At 57.0% G+C, this 13,120-nt stretch overlaps 1 protein-coding gene across 1 annotated transcript; it reads right to left on the bottom strand.

The window, feature by feature from the left end:
• Positions 1–1,587: 1,587 nt before the first annotated feature.
• Positions 1,588–5,196, bottom strand: LOC120747567 (balbiani ring protein 3-like). The gene is given in 7 exon segments (XM_058424281.1): positions 1,588–2,754; positions 2,879–3,067; positions 3,368–4,201; positions 4,203–4,451; positions 4,498–4,625; positions 4,628–4,892; positions 4,954–5,196. Coding segments are annotated over 7 exon segments (3,075 nt in total).
• Between the last annotated feature and the right edge of the window lie 7,924 nt (positions 5,197–13,120).

Raw genomic sequence — 13,120 nt, 5'->3', positions numbered from 1 at the left:
GAGAAGGAGAGCAGGAATTTCAAGGAATTTTAGAGGAGTTTTGGGGGAGCGGAGGAGCTGCCAGGGTTGTTCCCGAGCCTTGGGGAATCCTTGGAGGAGCCGGCGGCTGCTCCCAGACGCTCCCGCCCCGTCTGCCGCCGCCCCCGCCCGCATTCCAGGCGGGATTTGCTCCCCGAACCCTCCCCGGGCCGGGAACACGCCGAGCTCAGCCTCGGGAATCTCCCGGGATGGGCCCGGGCTCAGCCCGGGGATCTGGGATCGGGAGGGAGCCGGGGGGGGACAGAGGGGAGCTTGGAAAATTCTCGGGCTTGGGGTTTCCAGGGGTTTGTCCAGCCCCTGGGAATGAGCTGGGATTTCAGGCATTTATGTGGGAAATTGGACATTGATCTGGGATATCAGACATTTATCTGGGATATCGGACATTGATCTGAGATATCGGACATTGATCTGGGATATCAGACATCGAGCCGGGATATCAGACATTGATCTGGGATATCGGACATTTATGTGGGATATTGGACATTGATCTGGGATATCGGACATTGATCTGGGATATTGGGCATTGATCTGGGATATCGGACATTGATCTGGAATATCAGACATTTATGTGGGATATCAGACACTGATCCAGGGTATCAGACATTGATTTATCTGGAATATCGGACACTGATCTGGGATGTCAGGCACTGATCTGGGATATCGGACATTTATGTGGGATATCGGACATTGATCTGGGATATCAGACATTGATCTGGGATATTGGACATTGGTGTATCTGGAATATCGGACACTGATGTGGGATACTGGACACTGATCCAGGGTATCAGACATTGATCTGGGATATTGGACATTGGTTATCTGGAATATCGGACACTGATCTGGGATGTCAGGCCGGTTGTCAGGATTGAGGGAAGGGCCAGAGCTGTGCCGGGGGTGGGAATTGGGGCGGATTTCGGGAAAAGTTTCATCCCATCGGAACTCGAGAGCACCGACTCCGGGGAAAGGTCACGATCCCAAACCCACCAGAGCTCCAGGACAATGCTCCCAGGGATTTGGGATGTCCTGGGCAGGGCCGGGAGCTGGGTTCGATTATCCCAACATGCTCCTTCCATCCCAGGGCTTTCCACGATCCCAGTGAGACTTTCCCAAGCACTTTTTTTTTTCTTCTTTTAATAAAAATGGGGATTTTAGGAAAGGAGTTGAAAGGATAAAGGGCGAGGCTGATGCCGAGATCGTTTCTTTTATTGTTTCAGACACGGAAAGGAAGAGGTTTATAAGGAAGAATGAGGAGGGACTCCAAATCCTCCCTGGAAGAGGGGAATTCCTGGAAAAGGGAAATCCCTGCAGCCGCACTCGGTGCGAGGGGGAGCTGCGGATTTCTCTCTCCGGGGCGGGGGGAAAAACCCCGGGGGCACAAAAATCGCTCGGTTACATCCCGCGAGGAAAGGCGCTTCTCTTGGGGTTAAAAAACGGCAGGAACAGGGCAGAACGCCGGGAAAACGAGGACTTCCTCTTCCTTGGGAGATCCCACCGGGAATCCCCCCACGGGCAGCGGGGTCTCCTTGGGATCCCAGCCCGGAGCCCCCCTCAGGGAGCCCGGGATTTGGGGCAGCAGGAGACGGAGCGGAGCTGGCCGCACAGCGGGCACGTCTGCGTGACGCAGGTGGTGGGACAGGAGTCGGCGCACCTGGTGACAACCTGGGCGCCCTGAGGGGTGGCACAGCTGGGGACACGGCAGGGCGCCGGGCACGGGGTCACTCCCGGGCACGGGGTCACTCCCTGGCACGGGGTCACTCCTTGGCAGGTGGTCACTCCTTGGCAGGTGGTCACTCCCTGGCACGTGGTCACTCCCTGGCAGGTGGTCACTCCCTGGCACGTGGTCACCCCCTGGCACGTGGTCACCCCCTGGCAGGTGGTCACTCCTTGGCACGGGGTCACTCCTTGGCACGTGGTCACTCCCTGGCAGCAGGAGTCCACACACCTGGTGGTGACACACTGGGTGACTCTGCCGCAGCACGGGTCCACACAGCTGGTGACACAACAGGGGTCCCGGCACCTGGTGACACATTTGGTGACCTCCTGGCAGCAGGGATCCCGGCACCTGGTTCTGCACTTGGTGACCTCCTTGCAACACGGATCCTGGCACCTGGTGACACATTTGGTGACTTCCTGACAGCACGGATCCACACATCTGGTTCTGCACTTGGTGACCTCCTTGCAGCGTGGATCCACACATCTGGTTTTGTACTTGGTGACCTCCTTGCAACACGGATCCCGGCACCTGGTGACACATCTGGTGACCTCCTTGCAACACGGATCCACACGCCTGGTTCTGCACTTGGTGACCTCCTTGCAACATGGATCCCGGCACCTGGTGACATATTTGGTGACTTCCTGACAGCACGGATCCACACACCTGGTTCTGCACTTGGTGACCTCCTTGCAACACGGATCCACACATCTGGTGACACATTTGGTGACCTCCTGGCAGCACGGATCCTGGCACCTGGTGACATATTTGGTGACCTCCTGGCAGCAGGGATCTTGACACGTGGTGACACACTTGGTGACCTCCTGGCAGCAGGGATCCTGGCAGGTGGTGACACACTTGGTCACCTCCTGGCAGCACGGATCCACACACGTGGTGACACATTTGGTGACCTCCTGGCAGCACGGATCCTGGCAGGTGGTGACACACTTGGTGACCTCCTGGCAGCAGGGATCCTGGCAGGTGGTGACACACTTGGTCACCTCCTGGCAGCACGGATCCACACACGTGGTGACACATTTGGTGACCTCCTGGCAGCACGGATCCTGGCAGGTGGTGACACACTTGGTGACCTCCTGGCAGCAGGGATCCTGGCACCTGGTGACACACTTGGTGACCTCCTGGCAGCAGGGATCTTGACACGTGGTGGACACATTTGGTGACCTCCTGGCAGCAGGGATCTTGACACGTGGTGACACACTTGGTGACCTCCTGGCAGCACGGATCCACACACGTGGTGACACACTTGGTGACCTCCTGGCAGCAGGGATCCACACACGTGGTGACACATTTGGTGACCTCCTGGCAGCAGGGATCCACCACACACGCGGGGTCACACCCGGTCACACAGCGCGGATCCTGGGCACGGGCTGGAGCCCTTGGGCACCTTCCTGTGGCAGGGATCCGCACATCTGGAGCTGCACTTGGCCCCCTTCTTGGAGCAGGGGTCCGCGCCTCTGGCGCTGGCCTTGGCCGCTTTCCGGCACCACGGGAACACCCAGGGGCTGCTCCACTGGTCACCTTCTTGCAGCACGGCTCGTAACACGGCGTCAGGCCCCCGGGGACCTTCGTGCCACACGGCTCCACACACGCGGGGACATCCTGATGGCACGGCTCCACACACGTGGTGACGCCCTTGGTGACCTCCTGGCAGCACGGATCCACACACGTGGTGACACACTCGGTGACTTCCTTACAACACGGATCCTGACACGTGGTGACACACTTGGTGACCTCCTGGCAGCAGGGATCTTGACACGTGGTGACACACTTGGTGACCTCCTGGCAGCACGGATCCTGGCAGGTGGTGACACACTTGGTGACCTCCTGGCAGCAGGGATCCACACACGTGGTGACACATTTGGTGACTTCCTTACAACACGGATCCTGACATGTGGTGACACACTTGGTGACCTCCTGGCAGCACGGATCCTGGCAGGTGGTGACACACTTGGTCACTTCTTTGCAACAGGGGTCCTGGCACGTTGTGGTGACACACTTGGTGACTTCCTTACAACACGGATCCTGACACGTGGTGACACACTTGGTCACTTCTTTGCAGCACGGATCCTGACACGTGGTGGTGCACTTGGTCACCTCCTTGCAACAGGGGTCCTGGCAGGTGGTGACGCACTTGGTGACCTCCTGGCAGCACGGATCTTGACACGTGGTGACACACTTGGTGACCTCCTGGCAGCACGGATCTTGACACGTGGTGACACACTTGGTGACATCTTTACAACACGGATCCTGGCAGGTGGTGACGCATGTGGTGACCTCCTGGCAGCAGGGATCCTGACACGTTGTGGTGCACTTGGTGACTTCCTGATGACACGGATCCTGACACGTGGTGACACACTTGGTGACTTCTTTACAACACGGATCCTGACACACTGTAGTGAATTTGGTGACCTCCTGACAACAGGGATCCACACACGTGGGTGACACACTTGGTGACTTCTTTACAACACGGATCCTGACACGTGGTAGTGCATTTGGTGACCTCCTGGCAGCACGGATCCTGACATGTGGTGACACACTTGGTGACTTCTTTACAACACGGATCCACACACGTGGTGACACACTTGGTGACCTCCTGACGACACTGATCCTGGCACGTGGTGACACACTTGGCGACTTCCTTACAACACGGATCCTGGCACGTGGTTGTACACGTGGTCACCTCCTGACGACACGGATCCACACACGTGGTGACAACACTTGATGACGTCCTGACGACATGGATCCACACATGTGGTGACACACTTGGTGACTTCTTTACAACACGGATCCACACACGTGGTGACGCATGTGGTGACCTCCTGACGACACTGATCCTGGCACACTGTAGTGCATTTGTGACCTCCTGACGACATGGATCCTGGCACGTGGTGACACACTTGGTGACTTCTTTACCACACGGCTCCTGGCACGTGGTTGTGCATTTGGTGACCTCCTGACGACATGGATCCACACACGCGGTGCCACACGCGGTCACCCCCTGACGACACTGATCCTGGCACGTGGTTGTGCATTTTGTGACCCCCTGACGACACGGCTCCCGGCAGGCGGCCGTGGCTCTCTGGCCCAGCTCCCGGCAGTATTCCCGGCTGGCGGTGCCGCTCTCGGTCACGCAGCAGCAGCAGCAGCAGCAGGGCCTGCGGCGCGCGGCGCTGCCGCAGCACCCGCCCGGGCCCTGGCAGCACGCGGGGACGCGCACCGTGGCCGCCAGGCCGCAGGGACCCGCGCCGCCGGAGCCCAGGCCCACGAAGGCGGCGGTTGCCGGGGCGGCAGCGGGAGCTCCCGAGGGCCGGGAAGCGCTGGAAGCCGCAGGGATCCGCGCTGGAAGCCACCGGGAAGCTCCGCACCAGCACGGCGGGAGGCGGGAGGCAGATCTGGCTCAGCGGGCAGCCGGTGGCGCGACGCATTTTTGGGGAGGAAGGAAGGAAGGAAGGCGGGAGGCTGGAAGCAGGAAAGGGATAAAATTTAGGAGGTGTGAAAAGGTTCCGGGCAGTTTGGTACGCTAAGTTAAATTTCCTTGTTTTTTTTTTCCCAGGGGATCCTGAACCGGGAAAACAGCCGTGGCGAGGGAGCGGCTCCGCGTGGAAGCATTTCGGATAAATTTGTGGCTGTTTTCCGCCAACTTCCTCTCAAGGCGGGAAGCGAAAATCCTTTGGGCTCCTCGGGGTTTTTGGAAGGTCTGAAGCCTCCAGCTGCCTGCACCTCCCCTGGCTCCGGGAGGAACCTGCGCCATTCCCTCCCTAATCCCACCCAGAAGGATTCGGATCCCTGATCCGGAGGCTCCGTGCGGGAAAAGCTCCCCAAGGAGAGGCTCAGGGTTCCCCACAGGATCCGCCCGGCTCTTCCCACCCGGGTTTTTCCTGCCGGGCGTCCCCCGGAGCCTCCGCTCCTTCCCGGCCCTCCCACGGCTGCCCTTTGAAGTCCCAGCTCGGCCTTTTGATCTCTCCCAGCGCCACAATTCCCCGGGTGAAACCAGGAGAGAGGAGGAGAGGGAATTCTGTCCTCCTGGATGGAGAAGGAGCAAAACCCGCAGCAAGCAAACCAAACCCCGGGGAGGACGGAATTAAAAAACCCGCGGGAATCCCAACCCCGGCGTCCCCGAGCAGAAACGCTTTAAAAGCTTTTTAATTTCCTTCTGCTCGGCTCCAAAATGAAAAAAAAAAAACCAAACCAAGAAACCCAACCCCGGCCAGGAGGTGACACCGGGCCGGACTCACCCGATTCTCCACCGGCGAGCGCCAAATGAAACCAAAACTGGCTTGAGGAGCAGGAAAATAGGAATCCTTTATAGGATTTGGGTGTCCGTGGCTCCGGAAGTGAGACACCTCAGGGGTATGGAAATCAAATATTTAATAATCCAGACCTGCTCGGCTCCAATCCTTCAATTACTTCGCTCCACGCTGTAATTTTTTGGATGTCGCCGAGGTGGGACATGAGGCTCCCGAGGAATTCCCAGTCCAGGTATTTCCTAGGGACTGGGAAATGCGGAGGGGGTGAGACAGCCTGGAAAAAATCACCCTCGGGATTAAACTCCTGGAAAGAAAACAACAACAAAACAAACAAAAAAAAAACCCACCCCAAAATAAAACAAACAAAACTATCAAAACAAACAAAACAAACAAAAAAAAAACCAAAATAAAACAAACAAAAACTATCAAAACAAACAAAACAAACAAAAAAAACCACCAAGATAAAACAAACAAAACTATCAAAACAAACAAAACAAACAAAAAACACCAAAATAAAACAAACAAAACGATCAAAACAAACCAAAGGTGTTCTGGTGCATTTCCTCGCAGAGCTGGGACGGGGCTCTGGAAGGAGCTGGGCTCGCTCACAGTATTCCTTCTGCTGGGAATGCTGTTCCCGATAATCACAGTTCTCCCTCCATCCCTCAGTGGGAAGAGCCCCTCCACGGATATTTTGGGCAGCTCCAAGAGGCCCCGGGATCGTCCCCAAGTCCTTTCTGGGTGGGAAAATCCTTCAGCCTTTTCCTGCAGGTCCCTGGAATGTCTGGTGGCCTTGGTCGGTCTCCAGCCGTGGGACCCAAACAGGGCACAGCTCCAGATGTGCTCCAGGAATTCCTTGGACACTCCAGGGATGGGGATCCAGCCCTCCCCGAGCCCCTCCCGAGGCCTTTTCCCTTTTCCAGGAGGGATTTTCCCAGATTTCCCACCCTGAGCCTCCCCTGGCGCAGCTCGAGGCCGTTCCCTCTTGTGCTGGCCCCGTTCCCTGGATCAGATCCCAGATTCCTCCTGGAGGATCCCAAAATCCCCCCTGGAGGATCCCAAATCCCACCTGGAGGATCCCGAAATCCCCCCTGGAGTATCCCAAATCCCTCCCAGAAGATCCCAAATCCCCCCTGGATCCCCCTTTTCTCCAGGCTGAGCCCCCCCCAGCTCCCTCAGGATCCCCCATTCCCTTCTCCAGCCCCGTTCCCATCTTTCCATGATTGTCCAGACCTGGACACAGCCCCGGTCATTCCCATTCCCATCCCTGCCCTGGCCCCTCCGGACATTTTTCTGCCACAATTCTCTGATTTTCTTCCTTAACACAAATTTGATCTGGTCGGGGTTTTGGCCGCGTCGGCCTCCAGGGAATTCTTCACATTCCGAGGATCTCCGGGATCTGCCAGGGCCTCTCCCGGCCCCAGGGCACAGCCAGGGCGAGGAAGAGGAGGAAGCCTTCGGCCTCGGTGGCCTTTGGGCCCATCCTTGTGCCCGTTGCTGGTGCCAGGAGGTGACACCGAGCTCTAGGTGACACCCAGCTCGAGGAGGTGACACTGAGCTCTAGGAGGTGACACCCAGCCCGAGGTGACACCCAGCCTGATGTGACAGCCAGCTCGAGGAGGTGACACCGAGCTCTAGGAGGTGACACCCAGCCCCAGGTGACAGCCAGCTCGAGAAGGTGACAGCCAGCTCGAGGAGGTGACACCCAGCCCAAGGAGGTGACAGCCAGCCTGAGATGACACCCAGCTCCAGAGGTGACAGCCAGCTCGAGGAGGTGACACTGAGCTCTAAGAGGTGACACCCAGCTCTAAGAGGTGACAGCCAGCTCGAGGAGGTGACACCCAGCCTCATGTGACACCGAACTCCAGAGGTGACACCCAGCTCTAGGAGGTGACAGCCAGCCTGAGGTGACAGCCAGCTCTAGGAGGTGACACCCAGCTCTAGGAGGTGACACCCAGCTCTAGGAGGTGACACCCAGCCCAAGGAGGTGACAGCCAGCCTGAGGTGACACCCAGCCTGAGATGACACCCAGCTCCAGAGGTGACAGCCAGCCTGAGGTGACACCCAGCTCTAGGAGGTGACACCCAGCTCCAGAGGTGACACCCAGCCCAAGGAGGTGACACCCAGCTCTAGGAGGTGACAGCCAGCTCTAGGAGGTGACAAACTCCACGCTGCCGTGGCAGCTCGCAGCCGCCGCTTTGTCCCCCACGGAGAAGCCTGGAAAAGAAGGAGGAGAGCCCCAAGCAGCTCCCCCGAGACATCCCAGGCTCCGGAATTCCACCGGTGACGCGGCCGGGGCCAGCAGGGATCGCGCCAGGGCCGGGGCCGCTCCCCCCGAAACGGGCCTTGGCTCTTCTCCCTCCAGATCCGGGTCTCCAGTGTGGGATGGGGCTTTGATTTGTTTGTTTTTTTAATTTCCTGGAAATAAATAAATTTGGGGTTCGTGAGCTCCCTCCAAGGGTTGGGAGTTTGCTGCTGACCGCAGGAAAAATTTCCTGCTTTTTTTTTTTTGGCTTTTCTGTTCCGCCTCTCCCCAGAAAGGAGTTCTCCTTTGCCCAAATCTGTCCTCAGCCAAACAATTCCAATGGTTTGCCAAGGTTTTTCCGGGAGGTGGGGATGGGAACGGATTTGATTCAGGATTTTTGGGGGTTCCTGCATTTCCGGCTGGGTGGAATTCAGCTGGTTCGGGATGAAATGAAGGGGAAAAGGGCGGCGGTCACTCCTCCGGTCACCTGCCTGCTCCTCACGGAGACAGGATTTGAGTCAGAACTTCGGGAGCAGGCGGAAAACACCACGAGGAGAGCGGCGAGCGAAGAGCTTCCAGCGGCTCCGTGGAAAAAAACAGGCTGGAAAAGGGGTCGGACGTGGCTCAAAATGAAGGAATTCCCCAAATCCCACATCCCATCCCGGCCCCTAATGGACCTCACGCGGCACCGGGCTGGAGGCTGCGGGAGCATCCCGAAATCCTGCCCCGTCACCGGCTGATTATGGGAATCCTCTCATTTCCCAAATTCCTCCCTGGCGTCTGCGGCCCCACGTGAATTCCCGAGCTCCGGGTCCGGCTCCGGCGTTTTCCATTAAAAATAATTAGGCAAATCATCCCTGGCGGGGCAGAGGCGGAGCGAGGCCGTGGAGCTCCGGGGTGCCTGGGGCTCCCCGGCTCCGGAGGCTCGGGAACACATCGGGAACATCCCGGGAACACATCGGGAATATCCCAGGAACACACCAGGAATATCCCGGGAACACACAGGAATATCCCAGGAATATCCCAGGAACATCCCAGGAACACATCGGGAACATCCCGGGAACACATCAGGAACTCCCCAGGAATATCCCAGGAATACCCCAGGAATATCCCGGGATAACGCGGCCGCCCCTGCCCTGCCATTCCTGACCCAGGTGAGTCTCCTTGGGATCCTTACAGATGATTTTCCGGATTAGATTCCTGGGAAAGCTGGAAGAGGGGATTTGTGGTGCTCGATTTCCTCTGGGATTAATGCTTGGAAGGGCAAAGGTCTTCCCCTGGCCCTGGCTTGGCTGGAATTCCGGAATTCCCGGGGATGCTCTGGGAAATTCCTGTTGCTCCAGCACTGGGTTTAGAGGGATAAAACCCCGTCCTCACAGATCCAGGATCCATTCCAAACCACCGGAGAAGGGAAAAACAACGGGAGAAGGGAAAAACAACGGGAGAAGGGAGTCCCTTGAAATTTACAAACCTGAAAACGGGAACCAAATCCTTTGTTAATCCCCCCCCCCAAAATCTGGCAAATTTTTGGGAATTGTTTGGCTGGGAGCAGATTTTAGTGAGAAAAGCTGAGTGTGGGGGTTTGAAAAGCTGGAAAAAACGCGGAATTTTTCCCGGTTTTCCCGCGGGATTGGGTGTGAAGCCGTTCTTTTACCTTCCAGCTCTCCGTAGGGAGATGAATTCCCAGCGCTCGCCCTGCTCCTGCCTGGAAGTGGCTGCCCAGAGCAATCCCAGCGCTGCCGCGGTGGCCCCGGAGCAGAATTCCCGGGTGGATCCCTGCCCGTGCCAGGACGTTTGTCCCTCCTGTCCCCCCCCGCTTCCCTCCGGGAAATCCTGCGCGGATCCCGCGGGAATCCCGAGCTCCGGAGAGGAACCCTTCACCTTCGAGACTCCCGGGATGTGCGTGATGACGTTCCCGCTCCAGAAATCCATCCTGACCGTGGAGCTGTGTCCCGCTGACGCCTGCCTGGACAACATGGAAAAGATTTCCCTGGAAAAGCTCCCCCCGGAGCTCCCGCTGGCGGCTCCGGAGCCCTGCACCCTCGAGGTGCTGGATCTGGGAGCGGAGGAGCTCTGCCGGGCCCAGGGCACGATCCCGGGGGATCCCTGCGCTTCCCAAAGCGGGATTTCCGTGGATCCCTGCGCTTCCCAAAGCGGGATTTCCGTGGATCCCTGCGCTTCCCAAAGCGGGATTTCCGTGGATCCCTGCGCTTCCCAAAGCGGGATTTCCGTGGATCCCTGCGCTTCCCAAAGCGGGATTTCCGTGGATCCCTGCGCTTCCCAAAGCGGGATTTCCGTGGATCCCTGTGTGTCCCAAAGTGGGATTTCCGTGGATCCCTGCGCTTCCCAAAGCGGGATTTCCCAGTCCCAGGGAATCGAGGATCCCACCAAGGACGGAGGATCCCAAACGTCCCCTCGGAGACCGTTCCGCCTCGACTCCTGCACTTCCAGCATCGTGGAGCGCTGCCTTTCCCGCTGCCAGAGCTGGTTCCGGGGCAAGAAATAGGATTGGGATCGGGGGGATGAGGGAAGGGGATCCCGGCCCGGCTCCCGTGAGTCCGAGCTTCCCCTGAGCCTCTTCCGAGGCCTTTTCCCTTCTCCAGGAGGAATTTTCCCAAATTGCTTCACGTGAGATTAAAAACAAACAAACAAACCAAAAAAAAAGAGCTGCTTTTCAATCATCTCTTCATTAGTCTCTCATTTTGATTGCCCAACCAGGAGCGCAATAAGTAATTGGGAAAGTGATCCAGGTGGGAATTGCAGCCGGGGTCCTGTTTCGCCACCCGGCGCCTTTTCGCTTCCCACGGAGGAACGAGGACGTTCGGATCCCGCCTTAATTCATTTGTGGATCCGTCTTTGCATTTTTAATCCTCTTTCCCGATGGCTTTTCCCACTAAAGTCACGGGAATCCTGAGGAAAGCCAATTTTCCTGGGAAATAAAACCCGAGCCGCTCCTTCCCCACGGATCAGAACATTTTTTTTTTAGGGAATTCTGGGCTGGATCTGCCTTTGGGGACCACCAGCAGCACCCCAGGGCTGCGGCTGCTCTTGGGTTGGTTTTGGGGTTTGTTTTTTTGGGGGGAAGCAAATCCCTGGAGCTGGAATCCAGCCTGGAATCCACGTTTTCCTGGGATGAGCCCCCAGCCCCAGAGGCTCCTCCAGGCACGGAGAATCCCAGTTAAACCAGCAGCTCCCAGTTTGCCCAGGGACCCCTCAGAACCCCCTGGCGGGGTGGGTTTGTCCCGGGAGCTCCAAAATCCAGGATAAGGAACTCCTGGGAATGTTTGGGAATGTTCCGGGGCCCGTCCCTGCTCCATGCCCGGAGTCAGCAGCCAGAAATGCCGCTGGAAAACCGGGCAGGCCACTGGGAGAACTGGTCCGGGCCGGATTCCTCCGCGTCCAGCAGGGCTGAGCTGCTCCCCGCTCCCCGCCCCGGCGGCTCCCTCCCCGGTTTCCATGGAATTAGCAGGGATTCCGCCTCCTTCTGAACCTCCGGGAAAAAAAAAAAAACCTGCTTCCAAATTTTCAAATAAATCAATAAATAACCCGGGGTTTGAAAGCAGGAGCGCGGAGTCCGTAATTCCGTGGGAAATCCGGGCTAAGGATGGAAAGAATTCCAGCTGGGGGATTGGGTGGAAAGATCCCGAGGAAGGGGATGGAAACATCCCGGGGAATGGATGAATTTATCCCAAGGAACTGGGTGAAAATGTCCTGAGAATTGGATCAAAACATCCCAAGGAATGGGATGAAATTGTCCTGAGGAATTGGATCAAACATCCCAAGGAATGGGAGGAAATCATCCCCAAACAATGGGATTAAAACCTCCTGAGGAACTGGGTGAAAACATCCCTAAGGAGGGGATGAAAACTTCCCGCGGAACCGGGATCCCGCGTCGGGAACATTCCCGGGAATCCCCGGGAATCCCCGCTCCCGGAGCCGCTTGGGGGCGCTGCGGGAGAAGATTTCCAAGAGAATTCCCGGGATCACCGAGTCCAGCCTGGGCTCGATCCCGCCTTGGTCATCCAGAGGAATCTCCAGGAATTCCCGGGGCACTCCAGGGATGGGGATCCAGCCCTCCCCGAGCCCCTCCCGAGACCTTTTCCCTTTTCCAGGAGGGATTTTCCCAAATTTCCCACCCTGAGCCTCCCCTGGCGCAGCTCGAGGCCGTTCCCTCTTGTGCTGGCGCCGTTCCCTGGGATCAGATCCCAAATCCTGCCTGGATCAGATCCCAAATCCCCCTGGAGGATCCCAAATCCCCCTGGAGGATCCCAAATCCCCCCGGAGGATCCCAAATCCCCCTGGATCAGATCCCAAATCCCCCCTGGATCCCCCTTTTTCTCTGGGATGAACATTCCCAGCTCCCTCAGGATTCTCCATTCCCTGTTCCCATCCCTGGCCCCGCTCCAGCCCCCCGGAGCCGGCACAATTCCCATCCCAACGTCCTCATCTTCCTCATCTTCCTCATCATCTTCATCTTCCTCATTCCTTTGTTTCCCCTCCCTTCCCACCAAACCCGTTCCCAGCCCCGGGCGCGGCTCCGGCATCGCCCCAACCCCGGAGTGGTAAAAATAACAAAAAATAACCAAAATCACCAAAAATAACCAAAATCACAAAAATCACCAAAATCACAAAAATCACCAAAATCACAAAAAATAACCCAAATCACCAAAAATAACCAAAATCACAAAATCACCAAAATCACAAAAATCACCAAAATCACCAAAATCACAAAAAATAACCCAAATCACCAAAAATAACCAAAATCACAAAAATCACCAAAATCACAAAAATTACCAAAATTACCAAAATCACCAAAATAACCAAAATCACCAAAAATAATGAAAATAACCAAAATCA

The sequence above is a fragment of the Hirundo rustica genome (genome assembly GCF_015227805.2).
Source record: "Hirundo rustica isolate bHirRus1 chromosome 29 unlocalized genomic scaffold, bHirRus1.pri.v3 SUPER_29_unloc_BUSCO_136144at7742, whole genome shotgun sequence".
Taxonomy (NCBI): Eukaryota; Metazoa; Chordata; class Aves; order Passeriformes; family Hirundinidae; genus Hirundo; species Hirundo rustica.
This window is presented reverse-complemented; position numbering and strand designations above follow the sequence as displayed.